General features: G+C 41.8%; 1 protein-coding gene and 1 pseudogene across 1 annotated transcript; both read right to left on the reverse strand.

Moving 5' to 3' along the window:
- Positions 1-1,555: 1,555 nt before the first annotated feature.
- On the reverse strand, positions 1,556-9,415 carry LOC117525560 (N-alpha-acetyltransferase 15, NatA auxiliary subunit-like). Its single transcript, XM_034187438.1, is given in 12 exon segments — positions 1,556-1,758; positions 3,705-3,802; positions 4,724-4,867; positions 4,963-5,061; positions 5,742-5,850; positions 5,931-6,042; positions 6,044-6,122; positions 6,288-6,501; positions 8,565-8,693; positions 8,820-8,972; positions 9,082-9,251; positions 9,326-9,415. Coding segments are annotated over 12 exon segments (1,509 nt in total). The 5' UTR covers positions 9,342-9,415; the 3' UTR covers positions 1,556-1,572.
- A 5,025-nt stretch (positions 9,416-14,440) lies between these two features.
- Positions 14,441-21,001, reverse strand: LOC117525561 (annotated as a pseudogene).
- Between the last annotated feature and the right edge of the window lie 1,709 nt (positions 21,002-22,710).

Genomic DNA, 22,710 nt, shown 5'->3' on the forward strand with positions numbered 1-22,710 from the left:
CACCCCCCCCACCACCCCCGAAACATTTGAAGTATCAGCACAACTAAACCCAGAAGTGTCCAAAAAGGTTCATGGATGTCCCAACTTCACCGTTGCAGTTGTATGATTTGAATCAACCGATAATCATACATTTGGGAGCCTTTAACACAAAATATACAAATGTCAAAAAGGCAGTTTTTCCTTTTTAAATTTTAATACAAAATCCAGATATCATACATCATCTCAGATTCATCTTTCACATTAGACCCCAAATTGGAGGAAAAGGAGGAGAAACAGAGATTAATGGGGGTTTAAAAAGGAAAAAAGCGAGAAACAAACCTAAAGGATTGGTGGTGCTTGACTTGTGATGTTTTCACTTCTGTCACCTCAGGCAGGGGGCTCTAATCCTGAACTCTGACCTGTGGAGGAACCTGTTTTTTTTTTTGTTTTTTTTTGCGACGAGTCGTGCGAAATGGGATGTGGCGGAAGCTCGTTTCCATGACGACTGGCAGACTCAACACACCCACACGTGTGTCAGGGACTAACCCCAATTCCAACAGTCACAACAGCAACGACAACAAGTGAACGGCCAGGAGGCGCCGTGCATGTGTCCGTCTAAAAATCGTTTTCACGGCTCCGTCGTGTACAGGAGAAGCGCCTGTGGTATTGCTAATGGCTATCAAACGTTGACGAGGGTAAAAAAAACAAAAAAAAACAGCAGTGTATTTGTGACTGGAGCGCAAACAGACATGACAGTTTTCTGTTTTAAGGTTGTGGTGCTACCAGATGCTCCAGGACGAGACAAGATCACATTCCCCCACAGTAAACCGGGAACCGTGAGCGAAGAGAGCACGCCTGAGGTCTGGCTCCAGCGAGGCAGCCTCCTCCAGCACCGTGCTGTTTAGCGCGTTGTGCAGATGAGCGATACAGCAGAAACCGATGCAGCCGGATGTCCTTCTGAGTCTACGTTGGGTCCTCGATATGTTGTTCCCACTCAGCTTCCTACAGATCTGAGAGAAACCGATCCACTCAGCTCAGTCTCCTGTTAGCCAGTGACAGCGGGTCTCATTTTCTTAGAAATTTTTTTTTTTATTAAAAATAACGGGTTTGAAGAAAAAAAAAAAAGCATGTGTCAGAGCAGCACTAAGTCAAACCTCGAGTGGTTGCGTTAAAGTTCTTCAGTATCTCCAAGAAAATTGATCTTGTGTCTGTCCATCTTCGTCTCAACAGTTTGCCAATAATCACTTTTTATTTTTCGTATTCCGTATTGTCACATCTATTAAAAAGAAAGACGAAGAGAAAAAAAAAAAGTAAAATGGCCATTTTGTTGTCAGTCATCGTCCTCTTTCCCCCCCTTTTCCCCACAAATATACAACAACCACACACACAGGCACACAAAGTCCTGTTTGTCACCATGTGGGAGCGAGCCAAGTCATGCCAGGTCAGACCCAGTTAAGCGAGCCAAAGATGAAAACATCCCTACTGCGTCTCGTCTCTGGCTCCATGAATGGCTGCAAGCGTACACAAGGCTCCTTACAAGGCCCAATTCCATTTCTAAACCGCCGCTGATCCGTCACGCTCACATCTCATTGGCTAGCCTCCTCCATTTCCGTGGAAACGTCTCCGTTGGCGATCTTTGGTGTTCTCCTCTAAGCCTGGCGGCATGAAAGCTAGCGTGTAAGGGTATAGCTTGTGACACTCGGCGCGATACGACTCGGCGCGATCCTTGCAGTCACCCAGCAAGCCGCTCCGAAGACTCTCCAAGACGTCTGTGCAAATCTGAAAGATGGTGGGTGGGGGGGACAAACATTTCCAAAATCACTGAATGTCTTTGACTTTATTTACATCAATCATTAAGAAACAAACACTCACGATAAATCTGTCTGCAGCAGAAAATTCAAGGGAGAAACAAGTGAGGGAAGCCACCAACACTGACAACACAATGTGTTACAGGCTGCTGAGGCTATGATTGGAGAAACTGTGAAACTTCTGTTTCCTCACTCACAGCTTCAGGGTGGAGAACAGAGAAGGACTTCAATCTACGAAAACAGGTCAAGTCCAGATGCGAGTCTCCAAACCACCACTGAAACTGTTTTCAGGAAAACCCTTCTGTTGTAATCCACCGTGAGGCTGTGTGACTGCTGACGCAACGGAGAAAATGCGCACTACGGACAGATTCTACAGTCACAGCTTTATTAGACTTGTGTGATGAAACCTGGCGATACCATCGCGTTCATTTTAAGTCTTATTTCACTACGAGGTCTGTGAGAAAGTATCCGACCTTTTTATCGGATTTTTTATTGTCAGTGAAATGGTTGAGAGACTGCTGCTTTGCTCCATGAATTTTTTTTCAGAAACTGTTAGAGATAGCCAGTTGGAACCATTAGAAAGATTCAGATGGATTCGGTGAAGATTCTGTCAGTATCACACGGATTAAGGACCATTAAAACTGGATTAAAACGGCCCATGGCGACGGAGGGCGCACCGCGCCCCGAGCGGCCATCGACAGGCTGGAACGAGCAGATCACTTCCAAATTTAAGGCTCTGTTGATGCGGGACGTCATGTGACTAGCAGAGAAGTTTCAGAAGAGGTCGGGATCAGCACTTTATCAGCACATTCCACTGTTAAAGGAGATTTTGTAATGAAAGACGTGCGGACTGATTTGCCCGTCGGGACGCAGCCGCTCACAGCCGCTGGACAAACAACACCTCCGTGTTGGAAGTCTCACAGGACAAGTAGGAACATGCCCAGCTGTTAACAATTTCTCGGATACTCACTAGACTGAAAGGCCATCGAAAGCCGTCTGAATCTTCTGAATGGTTTCCAACACGGAGGTGTTTTTTTTTTTTTTTTTTTTTTGCGCGCAATGAGCGGCTCCGTGCCGACGTGCGAATCCTCCGCACGTCTTTCATTACAAAATCTCCTGTAACAGTGGAATGTGCAAAAGTGCTATGTCCAGCTCTCTTGCCATTTCTGTGGTAGTCACGCAGATGTCCCGGATCAACACAGCGTTCAGTTTAGAAATGGATCTGGTCGTTTCAGCCTGTCAATGGCCGCCTCGGTGCGCAGCGCACCCTCCGCCGCTGTGGGCCGCTTTAAAAGGTTTTAACACTCCTTAATCCGTGTGACGCCGACAGAATCTTCACCGAAATCCATCTGAATCTTTCCAATGGTTTCCAACTGGCTGTCTCTAACAGTTTCTGAAAAAAATTCATGGAGCAAAGCGGCAGCCTCTCAGCCATTTCACTGACAATAAAAATCAGACGAGGGGGGGGACCAGTGCTCACTCAAAGCCTGCCCACAGGCGAATGACGCAACCGACAGGTTGAAAAAACTCACGTATGCGCACGAAGGTTCAAGCTTGTCTGATGCAAGCGCACATGATTCAAATCCATATAGTTTTGGAAAAATAAAAAGGTCGGATAGTTTTCTTACAGACCTCGTATTTTTGTTTTGCTGTTTTTTCAATAAGTTGTCATTAAAAAAAATACTGTAATTACACAAAATTGGTTCATTTGCATTTATTTGAACATTTTAAAATTCCGTGCCAATAATTCTAGTCCGGGCTGGATGTGCCGCGTATCATCTGTGACTGAGATCACAAGATAAAATAATTAAATCAGAAATCAATCAATCAATGGAATCAGTTTTCCTCAAGGTGGTGTCGACACTACAGACTTTTTAACGACCCGTAGTCGTGGTTTGTATTCCCGTGATTCCGTACCTGGATGTTTCTGTTGTCGAGCGACTCATCCAGCGCTGTAGCCAGCTCCATCGCCTTCGTTTCCGTCGACGAATCCAGATACACCATCATCTTCGCCGCTGCAGGAGGACAGCAGAGCGCCCGTAAGCACAAGCAAGCACGTGCACGTGTGTTTGTACGATTCAGTGTAACGCCTATAACACACTACACACAGCACGGTTGCACCACGTTGGACACATATGTCACACGCAACAGTCGCGCTGTGTTTGTGGTGTGTCAGTGCACAATCTATCCATGCGCGTTTTTAAAATTCAATCTTTTTCCACGTTTTGTGTTTGAGGGGTTTTTTTTTGGCTTTCTTTGCTTTCTTTTATTAGGACTGTATGCGGTTATGTACATTTGTGGGGAAAAGAGGACGACGACAAACTGGCTATTTTACTTTTTTTTTTTTTCTTTTGGGCACTCGACAGCACCTGCCTGAAACATTTTAATATATACACATGTATGTTCAGTACATGAAGATGTACCACCAACTTTGTCATTTTTAATTTGTACAATCCAGAGTTTGAGATATATAATATAAAATTATATATACTTATTTATATGAGTCTTTCCCAGGACTCCACTTAACAAAATAAACTAGTAATAAACATCAAAAATAAAAAGTGCACGTCAACAATGCACAAAAACCTTAAATAGAACTGGTGATAATACAGAAAAAAAGACACGATTTATATTCCTGAGTGACTTTAAATTTGGGTTTTATCTCTTCCACGAGGCATTTTTTTTTTTTTGTTTAGCAGGCGAAACATACGCTGAAGAACACAGGACATGTTTCATGTTTTGTCATCACACAAAGTCCAGTTCGTCTATATAGCTGCGTCCGTTCTCTGGAGGGAACATTTCACGCAACTTAACACACGCTTCTGGGACGTGTCCCTCATGCTGCCCGTGTGTAATCTGGATGCCTAAATGGAAATCAAGCAGTGACGCGGAGTGTGACGCTTGCTGTGTGTTTCAGGGCCAACAGCGAGGCGTACCAGCCAGTCGGTGCGGTATGGAGTTGGAGTGCTTGGCGAGGTAGGCCTGGTTGAAACTCTTAGCGTTGCTGTCTCCAAACAGCCTGGCAATCTCCTGCTTCAGTACAGTTCGGACCACCTCTGGGAGATCCTTGCTCTCAGAGACTAGGAAGAGAGGAAAGAAAGAAAAAAACCACGTCTTTAAAGGAAGTGTCTGCGGTGCAACAGTTTAGAGATGGTGAAATAACCACCAGACTTACCTCCTCTAAAGAAGCGCACTAGACACTGGTGTAGCCACGGATGGTCCTGATCAATGGTCAATGCTCTTTTCACCGACTGCAGCATCAACAGGTACTTCTCTGAAGAAGCAAAGCAGAATACAGATGGTTCAGGGTTGGCAAAAAGTCCTAAGACAGTGTGAATGACAAGAACAAGATGAGACCAGAGTGCACACCTCTGCCCAGAAACCACATTCTAATCTTCAATCGACAATCAAGAGATACAGATCATAGACCAATGAGGTGGAACACAGTCAGTTGAGAGTTCTCTTGCTTAAAAACAACCCCCATGGTCCACATAATCCTTCAGAGTCCTCCAACTGTTCATAGCAGGCCCCGGAACCTTATCTAAAGTACACATATGTTGGGCAATACTTTCATCCTGACCTTGGCCTCGATGACTCACCTTTGTTTCTGATTACTGACCTACGATTCTGACACTTGTCCCGAGATCCCGACTGCTGACCTTCTGATCCTGAACATCCATATTCTATCATGTTCCCGACTGATCCTGAATAACAGGAGCCATACCAGAAATGTAACCGGTTCCTCGTTGACCAATACTCAGGCCGTAGTTTCGTTCAAACTGGTTCATTTCATTTTTGTGTAAACCCTCTAATTTATATATTTAGAAAAAGGTCTAAGATCAGATGACCTCCTGGACGTGGGTGACAGCTGTACAGAACAGAACCGCCTCCAAATCTGATGTGAGTATTGTTTAATCATTTTCATACAGAAACCACCGGTGGTGAAACAACAACCTTTTCTGAAGTAGATCTCAAACGCCAGCAGGTGTGTCTCGATTTTATCTTTGACCAGCTGTTTGAGAGGCATCAGGAATTTGACGGCTTCTTCCAGTGGATTTTCTACCTGTAAGCAAAGAAGATCGAGGACCTTAAAAAAACAAAAACTTCAAAAATGTTCCTTTCACTTCATCACATTTACGGTACCTTGACCAGTTTTTCGGGAATGAGCTCCTCCTTGGGCCCTCCGATCTCCTCGTCGTCATCCTCCTTCTTCTTCTTCTGGTTCTTCAGCTGCTTCTCCTTCTCTGCATTCTTCTTCCTCTTCCAGCTGGGCTTTTTTCTGGGCTCTCCGCTGCTTGTTCCTCAACTTTTTCAGCTCCTTGTCAGAGAGGTTAGCTGAGGGAAACGAGGAGTGACGTCAAAAAAGCACACGAAAGACAAACATGGAAAGCAATGGAAGCCAGAAAATTCCAAGTGACTTAAGATCAGAGTTCACTTTAATTGCGAAGAAACGATCCTCCTGGAACCGTTGTAACTGTCCACGCCCTTGCTGTCACTCACCGGTATCGGCCTGCAGCTCCTTGTTGTCGTCAGTCAGCGGATTGTCGTGGAGGCTCAGATACATCTGGATGGCGGTGATGGCGGCCTTGCAGTAGAAAGGATGCATCCGAAGAACATCCTCCAGCTTCAGCAGGTCCACATATGAACGAAGCGTCATCTTCCTCATACAGTAGGTGTGGAAGTCAAACTGGTCATCTGTGATCTCCACAAAATGCTGGGAGGAGAGAGTGGATGGTGAAGTTCATCAATTAACACGCGAGACGTAAGGAGATAAAGAATTTTATTCTGAAAACCACCCAGTACAACCAGTCTCATTCATTCATGGACCAGTGGTCCTCAGCAGCTTCACTAGAGAGGTTGAAGGTCTCTGAAGATCATTAGTGGTGGCAAATCATACTCGTCCAGCAAAGATGAGGACATACTTACCAGAGCTAAAGGTTTTCGAGGAGTTACCGCATGTGGAATGTATCATTACTCATACCAGACAGACATAACGTTAACAACTCATTCATTTTCTATCAAACAAGTGTTTTATTATGTTCTAAGTTTTACTCTTTTTATTGCCTGCTGTAATTTTATTTGTAATTAATTTAGTTATTATTGGGCATAACCTGGTGCCCTCTTTTGTACAGCACTTTGACTGCTGTCATTTTAAATGTGCATTAGAGATAACGTTTGACTTGAGTTCTGCTCAGTCCACACTCCCCTATCCTCAGGGAAATAACTGGGGAATCTCAAAGTGCTCCCCAACCACCCAAGAATGACCTGGGTCTTCATTGGGGTCTGAAAGACTTCCCTAGGGAGAAAACCAGAGGGTATCCTCCCAAGATGCCTGAACCATCTCAGCCGGCTGCTTTCGATGTGAAGAAGCAGCTGCTCAGAGTCCCTCTCAGACATTCAAGCTTCTCACCCTGTCCCTGAGTGTAAGCCCAGATACTCGATGGAGCAACCTCATTTCCATCACTTTCATCAGTGACCTCATTCTTTCGTTCATTACCCAAAGTTCCAGTGGTGGGAACAGTTCCGCTAATTATCGAAGCTAATGTTTAGCGGATTAGCTTTCTAGATAACTTTGAAAACCATCAGCGGACCAATTAGCTTCCAATAAATTTAGTTCTGATAACTTTTAGACTGCTAACATATTTTTGCAAGCATAGTGAATAAACCTAACAATTAAAAACATTTGTAAAATCTGAAATCAAAGATTTTAGTGCCTGTCTGCTACATGATTTGTAGCAGACAGACAGCCATGAACGGTAGAGCACTATCCTCTGCAGGCAGATGAGAACTGACTACCAGAGAGAACCGAAGGAAGAGGGAGGAGAGAAAAAAAAAGAATTTCTCCTCACACCATTCAGACCTGCCTGTTATTTCAGCGGAGTCTTGCATAGGCAGACAGTTTTGACTTATGGTTATAATTTTAAGCAAACCAATTCCGGACAAGTTACTGAAATGAACATCACATCTGTCGTTTTACAAAGTGAAAAAATCAGCTATATGTTTAAGATTTAAATTAATGCACTAATTTTGAAGGTTTTAGCATTTAGACACATACCGCATTGCATGGATACATTAGTTTCCTGACGTCAATGATTGGCTCCAGACTACAGTGAAATGACTGGCAAGTCTGTATGGTGTGAAAAGAAATTATCTTTTTCCTCTCTCCTTTCTCTCTGATCACCAGGTCTCTTTTGCTGAGAGATGCCGGTCTGAGACAGAAGTGCTGACTCGTTGTGTTAGTAGCTGCCGTGTACTGAAGTCAATACTGAAAGTTATCGGTTTAGCTTTTATCTGTAACTTCCGATAAATTTTTTTTTTTTTTTTAGGGATTTATCGGTTTAGCTTTATAAAAGTTAACTTTTCAGTTAGCGGATTAACTGTTATCAAAGCTAACTTTTTGGTTAGCTGTGCCCACCACTGCAGAGTTCCTAACCACAGGTGAGGATAGGTGTGTGAATAGAGAGTCTCGCCTCTTTCTTCACCATGATGGTCCAGTCCATCATCTGCAGGACCTCAGATGCAGCCCCAATCTGTCTGATTGTTTCTTTAAATTAACAGAAATAAATAGCACTGTAGCACTGGGATATGCAGTTACTCAAGCAGTGAACACTGACTGCTGAAATGATTAGTGGTAATAAGCAGCACAATATTTCAGATGGGGCTCACATTTTAATAAAATTGTTGAGCAATAACAGATCTACAAGTGTCCCTGGACAGTGTCCGGAAACAATCCATGTGATGCTAATCGAGGTATAATTCTCGAGTGGAAGGACTCACCCTTTCAATCTCATGGCACTTCTTCAGGGCTTCCCCAAACTTGTTCATAGCTTTGTACGCGAGTGCACACTCCGTCTGGAACCACATGCACTGCATCTCATTCAAGTTCTCCACTGCCGATGCCCCCTCCTGACCAGATACAAAACAGTGAGCTCAAGCAGAAGAGACAACGGAATCATCAAATCATTAGGAAGTTGCGGTGTTTTCCTCAGTTTGTTCTAATTTTTTTCTACACGGCCACAATAGTTTCCGCACCCGCGTGAACTTGGAGCACATTTCCTCGGCCTCTTTGATCATGCCAGCCTTCAGCATGTACTTAGCGCACTTGGAGTTGATGAATCTGTCGGCTGTGTCCAGAGCCTGGGCTTCGTCCATCCACTGAGCCGCCTCTCGGATGTTCCCAGCATGCTGCAGGGGTGAAAGGTAACAAAAAAAAAAAAAACAACCGTCACAGTAGGCTAGCTCTGAGGAACGCTCCATGGTAACACACAGTGGTACAAAGGTGCAGCTGTACTACCTTGTAAATTTTGGCCTTGACAAGGAAGAGCTCGATAAGCGTTGGCGTACTCTCGATGGCCGTGTTGATGTATTCCAGAGCCAGAGTCTGCTGACCAATCATATCATAGTGCTGTGCCAGGAAGTACTGCACCCAGAGCAAGGTGGTTGGCGGCTCCTCCTTCACGTCATCTGCGACGGTACAAACAAACTTGCTAAGTTCTTACTCTTATGCGTTTATTCAATTGTCTACTGAACTTACTCACCATTCTGGTTGAACATTCTACAAGTTTTAAGGAAATTTCATAGCTGACCACCAACTCCTCTATTATTGCCACCTGCAGACAGACACAGGAAGAACAGTTAGTAGCATTTTGGGAGTGAATTTTCAGTGGGAAGTTAACACATTAAGAAAGTGAAGCAATTTCAAACCACAGTCCACCTTGATAATGCTGATCTTTGAGTCAAGAGACGCCAGATCTATAAAAAGTCAGAAGATAAACGCAGAGTGTCAATACATTCTCTGCAAGTGCTGAATCACGGGTCCAGCAGCTGACCTTCAGCTTAAACTGTAACATCTACAAGCCTGCCCCCCATGAACTGTAGTTTGTGACGTCTTTTTTGTCATTTGGCTTAAAGTGTCCTGCCCACCACGTACTCATGATATCACGTTTAAAGACCATGATGTGGACACGGCCTGTGCACTGCAAGGGAAAGCCTGCCAAAAAAGATTACCATATTTTCCAGAGTATAAGACACATTTTTTTTGAAATGTCAAACCCCCCCCCCCCCCCCCCAAAAAAAAACTTGTGGTTTCAGAATTTACCAAAAATAATGATGACAGACAGACACCCAGGTTTGCCCAATGGATTCAATGTGTTTTGTGTTCAAGTGGACAGAGGACGGGTTTGACGGACACAGAGGACGTGTTCGGCTTAACGGACATCAAAGCCTCTGGTGTGTGCAAAGATGACAAGAACAAGATGAGTGCATTAAAGTATCTTTTTGACATTACTAGTTTTGAAAGCAAGCTTAAAGTCATCTTTCTTGACAGAGGCTCTGTGACTTTACTCTGGAAAACACTGTATGAATAAAGGATTCGACTGCAGCTGAAGAGGAAGAATGTCTGCAGTCATGTCATCTTGACCGCATCCTGGCAGTTTCGGCAGCAGTCCGGGGGATTCGTGTTGCGCCCGTAGATCACCAAGAATACACGACTCTGCAAGTTGCTGTCACAAAACCAACAAGACGGTGACGGGATGAATCAATACATCATCCCAATCACCATTTTTTGGGACATAAAAAAAAAAAAACCTACAGCACTGCACTCAGAGTGCAAACCTCCACCAACACTAGTTTCCAATTCCACCAAACTTTTCCTTGGAAAAAAGATTCAAAGTCAAAGTCCTGTTAGAAGTAACTGTTCATAAAGTAAATTAGATGTGATCAAATGTCAGGAGTACATATTTAGTTCTTGAATCTTTTGGTGGTGTCAGGTTTCTTTTTTTTTCAACTTTTTCAGTTTCTGAATTCTTTTTCATATAACTGTCACAGAACATTGGTTATCTCTGCTGTGCACAATTTGTCATTGCTTTTTGGCACTTGTTTATGACTGATAACTGGAAGACAAAATCAGGCATAAAATTGGAACCTCCATTCGATTTTGGTGGTGTAGGCAAATCAGTAACAGAAAAATGGGAGTGATTGAGGCTCTTTGATTGAGATATAATGTAAAATATACATATTAATGGGGCTTTCAATGTTAAATTTAAATGGCCACAAAAGCCACAATCTGGATCAGATCCAGATCAAACTTTGTCAGGTGATAGCGAGTGCCAGTCTGCACCTCACTTTCAAATATGTGACTGATTGGGGTATGTTTGATTAAGATATAATGTAAAATATACATTAAATTGGGTTTTCAATGTTCATTTAAATTGCCACAAAATCTGTATTCTGGATCAGATCCAGATCAAAAATTGTCAGTCGATAAAGGATACCACGCTACATAACGCTCTCAGGTAAGAGAAATTCATCTTTCTGACAGTTATGGATTTTTGAACATTGATTGCGCGCTCAACGCAGCTACAGAACAGAAGATGCAGCATGAAATGGACTGCTTCTCGAGAGCATGCGACAACTTCGGTCTCACCATCAGCACCAAAAAGACAGAAGTTATGTACCAACCAGCACCTGGAAAACTATACCAAGAACCCCACATCACAGTGACAGGACAGAATCTGCAGGCGGTCGACAACTTTACATACCTGGGTAGCACCCTTTCTCACACAGTCAACATCGATGCAGAAATCAACAACAGGGTTGCAAAAGCCAGCGCCTCATTTGGAAGGCTCCGTGAGAATGCCTGGGAACGGAGAGGACTTAGCATTACCACCAAGCTGAAGGTCTATCGTGCAGTGGTTCTAACCACCCTGCTCTATGCCAGTGAGACCTGGACTGTCTACAGCAGACATGCCAAGCAGCTCAACCACTTTCATATGAGCTGTCTCCGTCACCTCCTCCACATTAGGTGGCAGGACAAAGTCCCGGACACGGAGGTCCTTGAGCGAGCCGGCCTCCCCAGCATCTACACCCTCCTGCAGAAAACGCAAGTCAGATGGACTGGCCATGTAATCAGAATGCCAGACACTCGACTGCCAAAGCAGCTCCTGTATGGAGAATTGTGCCAGGGCAAGCGCTCTGTCGGGGGGCAGAAGAAACGCTACAAAGACTGTCTGAAAGCATCCCTGAAAAACCTGGGCTTTGAGCTCACCTCCTGGAAAACGCTTGCCCACAACCGCCCTCAGTGGCACAGCAAGACCACCAGTGGTGCCCGCGCAGCAGAGGCCAGACGGATCGCGGACGCCCAAACAAAACGAGCCGCACGCAAGGCCCGAGCTACCTCTACCTCCACCGCAGTACCCACCCATGTGTGTCCCGCATGTGGGCACACCTTTCAAGCCCGGATTGGCCTCATCAGCCACCTCCGGACGCACCATCACTGATCACCCACCTGGTGGAGCCGTGGTCATCTTCAACCCCGAAGGACGAACAACAACAACAACAGCATCTGCTGTTGATGCTACAAACTCAGAATAATAGTAGTGCTATGTGACTAAAAATTAATCCAGGTTTTGAGTATATTTCTTATTGTAACATGGGAAACAAGGTACCAGTAGATTCAGTAGAGTCTCACAAATCCAACAAGACCAAGCATTCATGATATGCACACTCTTAAGGCTATGAAATTGGGCTATTAGTAAAAAAAAGTAGAAAAAGCGGTGTTCACAATAATAGTAGCATCTGCTGTTGATGCTACAAACTCAAACCTTTTATGTTCAAACTGCTTTTTTAGCAATCCTGTGAATCACTAAACTAGTATTTAGTTGTATAACCACAGTTTTTCATGATTTCTTCACATCTGCGAGGCATTAATTTTGTTGGTTTGGAACCAAGATTTTGCTTGTTTACTAGTGTGACTGGGCTCATTGTCTTGTTGAAACACCCATTTCAAGGGCATGTCCTCTTCAGCATAAGGCAACATGACCTCGTCAAGTATTTTGACATATCCAAACCATACCTGGTATGCGATATATAGGCCCAACACCATAGTAGGAGAAACATGCCCATATCATGATGCTTGCACCACCATGCTTCACTGTGAACTGTGGCTTGAATTCAGAGTTTGGGGGACATCTCCCAAACTGTCTGCGGCCCTTGGACCCAAAAAGAACAATTTTACTCTCATCAGTCCACAAAATATTCCTCCATTTCTCTTTAGGCCAGTTGATGTGTTCTTTGGCAAATTGTAACCTCTTCTGCACGTCTTTTATTTAACAGAGGGACTTTGCGGGGGATTCTTACAAATAAATTAGCTTCACACAGGCATCTTCTGTCACAGCACTTACAGGCAACTCCAGACTGTCTTTGATCATCCTGGAGCTGATCAGTGGATGAGCCTTTGCCATTCTGGTTATTCTTCTATCCATTTTGATGGTTGTTTTCCATTTTCTTCCATGTGTCTCTGGTTTTTTGTCCATTTTAAAGCATTGGAGATCATTGTAGATGAACAGCCTTTAATTTTTTGCACCTGCGTATAAGTTTTCCCCTCTCCAATCAACTTTTTAATCCAACTACGCTGTTCTTCTGAACAATGTCTCGAATGTTCCATTTTCCTCAGGCTTTCAAAGAGAAAAGCATGTTCAACAGGTGCTGGCTTCATCCTTAAATAGGGGACACCTGATTCACACCTGTTTGTTCCACAAAATTGACCAACTCACTGACTGAATGCCACACAACTATTATTGTGAACACCCCCTTTTCTATTTTTTTTTTTTTTTTTTTTACTAATAGCCCAGTTTCATAACCTTAAGAGTGTGCATATCATGAATGCTTGGTGTTGTTGGATTTGTGAGAATCTACTGGTACCTTGTTTCCCATGTAACAATAAGAAATATACTCAAAACCTGCATTAATCTTTTAGTCACATAGCACTACTATTATTCTGAATACTACTGTAAGACTAATCTGTTCTCAATGCAAGTACTCTTAAAAGTTTTTTTGGGCTCATCATTTAACGTTATTCACTATTTCTTGGCTGCTTGAGAGTTGTTTGCTGCAATTATCTTGAGCTTAACGTTTGCATCACTTCTCAGTTGCTCGTTAATTCACAGCATGTTTTAAGGCCCACTCTTTTCAGGATGATCACAGCTAGCATTGACTGGAGTAGAGCAGCCAATATTTTACAACTCTTTAAATTTTGGACGGGTTACACTTATATTTTAAGCAAAATTCATCAAGTTTAAACTTTAGTCCGTCACCACGCAACACATGAAGTCATGGAGGTATGCATGAAGTGTTTTACAGCAATAGAGAGCACTTGCCCACCCACTATAACGTCAGCTGTTTGAGTTTATAAGATCTACAGTAAACCATATCTTAAGGATTTGCAGATTAAGTACAACATAAAAATCAAACACTTTTTTTTTAAATATACAAATCATTATTGGTTGCTCTAAGAGGAAGATTAAAGGCCGTACAGATCCAGAAATCAGATCATCAATGTTACATCATTTTGGCCAAGAACCCAAATATGTTGATTAAAATCTATGTGGTGCAGAAAGTTCTAGAGTTCAAACATCAATTGAGACTTCAAATCACACATTTATATTGAAAATTTTATTTAACGTTGTGTAAAACAATGGTCACAAATGTACACTACATTAATCATATAAATATCAAAGTTAAATGTACAACATCAAAACACAACAGTTCCACACAACAATGTTCCTGATTGTAAATTATGGTCAAAAATGAACATTATTTACAAATTTAGAAATGTGTACCTCAACAACATGTTTCTGGTATTGACAGTGGTCTACATTTGCATGAAGAGATAAAAGCTCCCGTTATCCACTCTGAAACACCACCACCAAACCTCAGCAGGTGCAGCCAAACACGTCTTTATCTGGACTTTTTGCAGTCACTTTGAAAGAGCTGCTGTAGGTTGAGATGTCCCCCACGGAAGGGTTTGTGTGTCTCTTCAGCTTGACACTGATGGCAGCCACGATGTCTTCCACCTCATGCTGCTGATACCCCGTCTCCCATTGCCTTGTTGTTCATTGGTCCTCCTGTTTGGCAGCTTCTTTGCAGAGGTCTCAAAAGACATCATCCATTGGCCTTGGCAAAGCGCTTGGCTTGGTCCTGTTTCACTTGGTCTTCAGCCCTGCTGAGGTCACGGAGATCGCTCTTATTCCCCACCAAAAACCTGGGAAGGAGAACCAGCAGCACAGAGGAACAGACTATTACAATTGAAGACAAACTAGATCAGGTGTTGTACTCCATTTAATCTAAGCATGTTGCCAGCTGATCCTAAAGGATCAGTATGGGTCAGGTGATCCTCACCTGAATGTCCCACATTTAGAGTTTTTTTTTTTAATATATATATAAATAGGCTAATCTATACAGTTTTTGATAACAGCACCTCATTGACTCATGATGTATCAATTTATCTTGTGTACTGTAATGTTTATAATAAAAAGATTATCCATAAAAAGATAACCCCCTTTAAAATAAGATTTAAAAATTCCATGAACTTTGAAACTAATCTGAATAAAATAAAACTACATTTGATGAATAAAACTACATTTTATGGCCAGCCCATCATTTCTTTTTCCAACCAATGTGCTGACACACTGGTGCTTTTAGGGCCCGGGCAATCTTTTTTGACAGTTGGTATTTTTAAAATAGTCTTTTTAAGCTTGCAGTATTTAAACCTTATATACATTCATAATGTATTTCAAGGCTGCTTGACATCTGTTTGATGATTCTACATTGATCGCCAAACAGTGTGAAGTTAGCATCATGGCTTCTCTTCAGTTGCTCAGATCCTATTTCCCATACATACAGACCCCCCACCCCCCCCCCACCCCACCCCAAAAAGGTAATAAAGCTCTGGCATAGGACTGCAAAGCCCTTCAACCCAGTGTTTTTAGCCAATTTAAAAGATAATAATGAAAGGAGAAAAAAAAGGGGGTAGTACATGATTTTAGTTTGTATGAAACAATAAATGGTGACCAGCACTTTTACGATGTGTATGGTGACTTTAAAAACACCGGCAACATTTAGACTCTGTCCAGCTTTTTCATAGAAAGTTAGAGGAGTGGGCACACACCTGTTTCACATGTATTTGATGTACCTACCATTGTAGACATACTGACATGTAAAATCTAGACCCTGACAGGGTGTAAGTGGATCACAGTCATTAGACTGCTACAAAAGCTCAAACCCAGTGACAAGAGACTGAATGCCATGTGTGCTGAACCATCCCTGTAACTTTGATGATTTCTCTAAGGTTACTAATGTTTTAATGATTTGACAGTCACCTGGGGACATCCTGGCCCAAAGCGTTCTGCCTGCACTCCTCTACCCACAAAGTCAGGCTGGAAAAGCTAGTAGGACAGGAGACATCGTAAACGAAGATCACAGCTTGAACGTTTCGGTAGTAGTGCTGCACCATGGACTTACGGAAACGCTCCTGGCCTGCAGTGTCCCAGAGTTGGAGCTGATGAGACAATGAAACAGAACAGAAAGTGAGGAACAGCTGGCAGGAAGACTGAGGAGGAAGGCGCAGTGATGATACGTGAGCCGGCCAAGTTGGGGAAATATGGCATAAAAGAGGAAGTGAAACAAAGGAAGGCAGAGAAGGATGAAAACAATTCTGCATGTTGAAATAACCATGGGCAGGCAGAAACACGTGCACACATGCTGTGGAGAAAAATACATCAGAGAGCTTAATGCAATAACAAACGGAAATGTGAACACGTCGCACGCCCACAAACCAGCTACAAATCCAGCCTCATGAGTCACAACCCGTCGGTTAAATGACTGAAGACATCAGCGAACACAAGGAAACGGCACAGACCAGCAACATGCACATTATAAGAAGAAGAGCACTCAACAGAGCGCGCCAGAGCCGGCCCCTGGCTTAGGCAGTATAGTCAAGTGCTAAGGGCGCAATGACCACTAGAAGGCGCAGCAGCGCCAGAAATTGGGGAGGAAAAAAATTTCCACTATTCTTAAAGGTGGTTGGTTTTATTATGTATTAATTTAACTGTTTGGGAAAGCCTATAATAATAATAATAATAATAATAATGACGATGATTCTATGTTACTTAAGACGCTCCCTGCCCCTTCCACAACCCCCCACTGACTAATCAGACTTTACCTGCTGCTTGAGGGATTGGTCGTTTTTTTTTGTTTTGTTTTTTTTAACGCGTCATATCAACCAGCCCAACTGAAACAATGTCAAGTTGGACAATGCCAAAACGTCCCAAACTGTCTGGTGCTCAGGGGAGGGAAAAAAAAGAAAAGAAGGAAAAACGCAACAAAGACAGAGGTAATGCTACAGTAAAGATGATGCCATGATGATTATTTTCCTTTTGCAGAAAGAATATTAATTGAGAACATCATTAACTATTAGTATATCAAATAGCTAATCAATAAATAGCTAGCGCTAACTGCGTCAGTTTATGGAAGCAGAGACTTATTTCTCGCAATATCTGACTGACTTTGATAGAAGGGCCAAAGCTATAACGCAAATTAATAATGTAATTGCCTCCCCCTTACCTTCCTCAGGTAAATTGAACTTATTTGAACTTATTTATTTGGCACACAACTCGTCAATAACAAAAACTGATATACAAGACAATTCCACAGTGACATGTGTGACCAAGAAGGGGGTGAGCAGAAGCAAAGCTAAATGTATGTAGATCTATTAGATTATCCACCAGGTGTTATGTTGTTCTGTATCATGTATTTTGACATCTGGTTAGCTAAAAGTTTTCCCAGACTTTAATACTGTTAATAAAAATGCTATTTCCCACTCCTGTAACTATAGTTGTAAGCCTGTTGTTCAGTGTCTAAAGTGTGTTTATAGTGTTAAACTTTCTCTCAGTCTACATTCCTACATGCAATATTATATTGATATATATATTAATAATTAAGTTAATTGTTGATTCTTTGTACTCTGTAGCCTAATTGATCATTTGCATTCCACTGTAATGCCAATAAAATTGATATCATAAGGCCTACTAATATATCAATTACTAATATAATGAGCATTTCAGAAACATCTATTGTGAATTATGCTTTACAATAATTAACACCATTGATGTGCAGTTTTTTTTTTCATTTCATTTTCTTTTTGTATTTTCCTTTTATTTTATGTTTCACATCATTTGCTTGACTAGTGTATACTTCTCTTTTCAGATGCTTTGCTCAGATTCCTCAGTCCCACCCTTGAAAATCCTCCTAACAATGACTAAAACAAAGCTATTTGATTTCTTGTGAGTATATGTACTCTAGCAGTGGAATTTTTTGCAATGCAAGGGGCGCCACCTAAACTCTTGCCTAGGGTGCCAAACTGGTTAGGGCCGGGCCTGCAGCGTGCACTGTGACCCCTTATCCTGATTACTGATCCTTCATCCCAGTCGCTGAGTTTCAATCATGGTTTAACTTCCATTATAACAGTTTCCTCTAACTGATGGATTTTTTTTTTTTAAAGTTAATAGACAAACTTTGATGCTGATTTATGACCTTTAATCACAAGTTTACCTTTCATCTTGATTGCTGACTTTTGTTTTCTTGATGACTGATTTTTGATCCTAATCTTGAATTCAATCATGATTTAGCTGTAACTGCGATCACTGACCTCTAACCCCAGTTAATGATCTCATTGACCTTTGATCCTGATCCAATTAAACCAAAAAAAAGAATGGTTTCTTCTCCCTCTGTCCACGCCACATCCCTCCATCATGTTTTTGTGGAATCCTCCCAAACACATAACCTCTTATTCTGAGAAAAAGAAGAAAGAATATGTTAAGAATTCACAAAAAAAAAAAAAAAAAAAAACACCATTCTGACTTTCATGGACATTCAACCTCTTAAAATAAATAAATAATATCAGTCTATATAATGTGAAATCTGGACGTGAAGATTTTGAATGTGATCGATCACACACTTTAATGAGCTATAAAGCTGGATCGTGCAATATGTCTAAGAAGCACAACCTTAACCCGTCCAGCAAACCTCACAGGAACGCTGCAGAATGAGCAACAAAAGTTATGGGCACAACAGAAATACAAGAGTTTACCAAAGTATGCGACGGAAAAAATAAATTTCTAAACATTGTCTTTAAAAAACAAAAACAACAACAAAAAAGACAACATTTCCATGGTTAAAACAAGATTATGGGACAATGATGGAATGTTGCAGTTTCTCAAGATCTTCTGACCACCTGGGATTCATCAATGAAAACAGGACTTTAAACTCAGCAGGCCAGTTGGTGATTTATTTATTCATTTTATTCCTAAAGTAAAGTTTTCATTGAGAAAGAAAAGCGACACTCGCTCTGACTACGGTGACAGAAACCAGCAAACACAATTAGTTCTGATAATTCTCTGCCATTCAGAGAATTCTACGGAGGACAGAACAATCTCAGGCAGCTGGACTCAGAGAAAGGCCACATTCACACCAACAGCTGAACTGACTCACATCAGTTTATTTTTTTTAAATCTCCCACAGTCATTATGTGTAGGTGACATGAGTCTAATCCTTTGCCACGCATTGACGTCGAAGATCAAATATGTATCAGATCTGCAGATGACTGAAGTCAGTACGTTAGTTGTGGAATTATACCTGGACACTCCTGTGTCTTTCAAAGTGTCTGTGAGCAAAATACAACAGCCTAAATTGATCAGGGTGCACAAGTCATTTATCGCCTTGTACAGCAGCTCCGAGCATTAATGAGAAAACGTTCCATGCGGTCTGTGAATCTAAAGTTTTGCCAAGTTGGAACTGTGCGACTGTAGAGACCTCCCTGATGTGTGTGGAGCAGATGTACTGTTCAAATTTTCAAATCTTTTAGATGCATTTTATACAAATTAAACCCTAACCTAAACCTTTATTCTATTCCTGAAATTTAAAGCCGTACAGCCTTTTAAATGTCACAAAACTGACCGAAATCCAATAATTATGACAGTTTATTTTTGTAACGCATCGCAAATTACAGCTCATTTGAACAAAGAGAGCATATTTATAGGGGGAAATTCCATAGTGAATATTGCTTTTCCCTGCAGACAAGGTTTTGGGATTACCTGTGACCTGACCCACTTGTGTGACGTGCGTTCCCGGTGTGTGCACGCTAACATTTGTAAGATGTCTTGTAAAACACTTATGAGGTGTTATCTGGTTTAATTTTTTTTTTTAAGTCTTTTCTTAGATTTAGAAGAGTTTATTTCTCCCTAACTTTTGCAAAATACACGAGAAACATTTTTTGTCATTTTATTTTGTTTGAACAAGCAGCCAGCTGATGTCACGCTACCTCTCTGTACATCAACTGGCATCCCTCACACAGATCGGGGGATATAGGTTATGGTGTCTGATCACTTGAATTTCAACCCATCTGGGGTCAAAATTTTAAACGGTTTAAGGACAATGTGAATTTTGATCATACTGGCAAAATATTATGAATCCCTTATTTAAAATGTTCGGGAATAAAATTACAGCAGTGCTAAAGAAAATTATTATAATGACTTAAATCTTAAAAACCCAGAGGCTGTACAGCTTTAAGATAAAATAACTTGCAAGACTGATTGATCAGCAGCTGAGAGACATTTAGAGCCTCCTTTCGACAGAAGCATTCTGCACCAACAAATGTGACTGTAAGCCAACTTATCTAAAAGTACCTGCAAATGTATAAAATGCGCACAATAAATAAAAGTGTTCTCACAGGAGTCAGATCACTAAAGACCAGATTAGAATCAAATCTAGGACCAGACAATTAGAGCCCAAACTAGATATTGATTTACTGTTTGCACTCCACAAAAAAGATAAAACACCGTCTTATTAGCCAAAAGTGTGAACGTTGGCAAATTTCATTTGGCATTAAAAAAGTACACAAAATATCCATACAATAAAAATGGTTGAGGATAACTCAAGAAAGCATAAACCTATTTTCACTGTTGTCCACAGTTAATTTAGTCACGATTTAATAAACTAAAAGATGACAAATTACAAACCCACGCAGTTTGACGGGGGAGGAAAATGCGTGCGTAAAAACGGTGCCACTTTACGCATTCCAGCGGGCTGTTACGGTGTAGTGTGTCTTTTAATATACCTTTATTTTCTCTCCTTCCACGTCGAGCGCTCTCTCGCGAAAGTCCACGCCGATGGTGGGCTCCACCCTATCGGGGAATTCTCCGGCGCACAGCCGGTGGGTGAGACACGTCTTCCCCACGCCGGAGTCTCCGATCACAAGGATTTTAAATGTCCGGCAGCGAGACAGCACGCTGCCCAGCGAGCCCGAGAACTCCAGAGAAGAGTCCATGTCGTGTGGAGTGTAAACCAGCCTCAAACTTCAGCGGCTTCGGGAGTTCCTGGTGCGGGTGAGACCGACGGTCCGAGGGTGCAAAGTGACGAGGTGCAGGCAGGAGGCGCCACATTTAAAGGGGTCAGGTTCCACACGAATTTGTAGACCATCAAGCTTTTTAAAACAGAGTGAAGTTTGTAACAAAAAACACCACATACACCACACATCCATCATTTAAGAAATGACCTGTTTCTGAGTCTGTTGCTTTAAATTGAAAGAAGCTGCTGCTGGCCACGCCCTCTCAGGATCACAGTATTGACAAAAGTGGGGGTTTCCTCACCGCGGAAGCTAAGGTTAAGTGTGTCACACACACACTTTTGTCCCCAAAATTTGCTATAAGAATTTCATTGTCATATTATTTCAAGACTTTGAAACTTTAACATGAAAACTGAATGTAACTCGAAGCTGACAGAACACAGCTCCATTTTTTATCCTGACCTATGATTCCAGTCACTGAATTTTGATCCTGATTACTCTGATCATAATTCTTGTGTCTTGGTAGCTGACCTTTTATACCAATAAATGACCACTGATAAGTTGATTAGACCTTTGCTCCCAGTGAACTTTGATCCTGATTCCTTTGATTGTAATCTAACATTGATCCTGGAAGCTGAACCTTTATCCACCAATGACCACTGAGCTTGGATCAGCAGCTGGTGAAAGTTGAAAACAAACCCAAATTTGACCCTGTTGCCTGACCTTTGATCCTAGTTATTTAACTTTGATGGTGATCATGGCTTTTAATCATGATCTAACATTTATCATGACAGCTGAACTCTGATTCCAGGTACTGAACTTTTTAACCCAATCCTCCAAAACCTTGAGGTAATAAAAATGTTTGCCTTCTCTGAAAATGTCAGTTATGTCTTTTGTAGTGTCACATTATATTTTCATAATCTTGAACTTTATTTACATTTGTAGATATATTTGACATTAAATGACAAGGTGGAGTTGAGGTATGAATTGAAACCTTGAGAGAGAATACTTTTTTCCAAATATTGATTTCCAACACAAATGTCTTTATTATTAGCCCAATTCCTACACGAGGATTCCTCCCAGTTCACTTCCCTTGTGTTGCGTTCACAGGCTGTGGTGAAAAACTGACCACAGACATCAGCAAAGCGCTGGAGTCAGGACTTATTACAAACTGGTTTGTAGCTGTTTCTACTTTACTCAGTCTTCCAACAACAACAACAATGATGCAACAGCCAATCAGATTTTCAAACTGTGTTGTCTGAGTTTTCCCACAGCCTGTGAATGCACCACCTGAAAGACTGCAGAAAGTAAACTTCTGAGGGCAAAGTGCAGAAAAGATTCTCTTCTCACAGGTGTTAAAAATTTAAGGGTCAACTGGCAAACTGCTTTTTCTGCTTTTCACACCCCCACACAGATTAAGAATTAATCACTGTACAGTATTTACAGGATTGTAGAGCAGGTTACCAGACGAGGTCCTGGAGGACGGCTACAGAAGAGGGAGTGTTTGTTTATCGCAGTAACATTTTATATTTCAAGGTTTTTTGTTGTTGTTTTGCAGGTGTCAGCTGGACATGCACTTCAGAGGGTTTTTTTTTTTTATTCTAATTATTCAGCCTCACCAGTAAGGTTTTCTACATTTTGGAAGAAGAAACAAATTCTGTTTTTGGCTCAAGTGTTCCAGATTTGAGCTGACTGTAAATCACTTTTTCACTAATTCTGAAACTATTCTGGATCTGTTTAGGCCAG

The sequence above is a fragment of the Thalassophryne amazonica genome, chromosome 15, assembly GCF_902500255.1.
Source record: "Thalassophryne amazonica chromosome 15, fThaAma1.1, whole genome shotgun sequence".
Classification (NCBI taxonomy): domain Eukaryota; kingdom Metazoa; phylum Chordata; class Actinopteri; order Batrachoidiformes; family Batrachoididae; genus Thalassophryne; species Thalassophryne amazonica.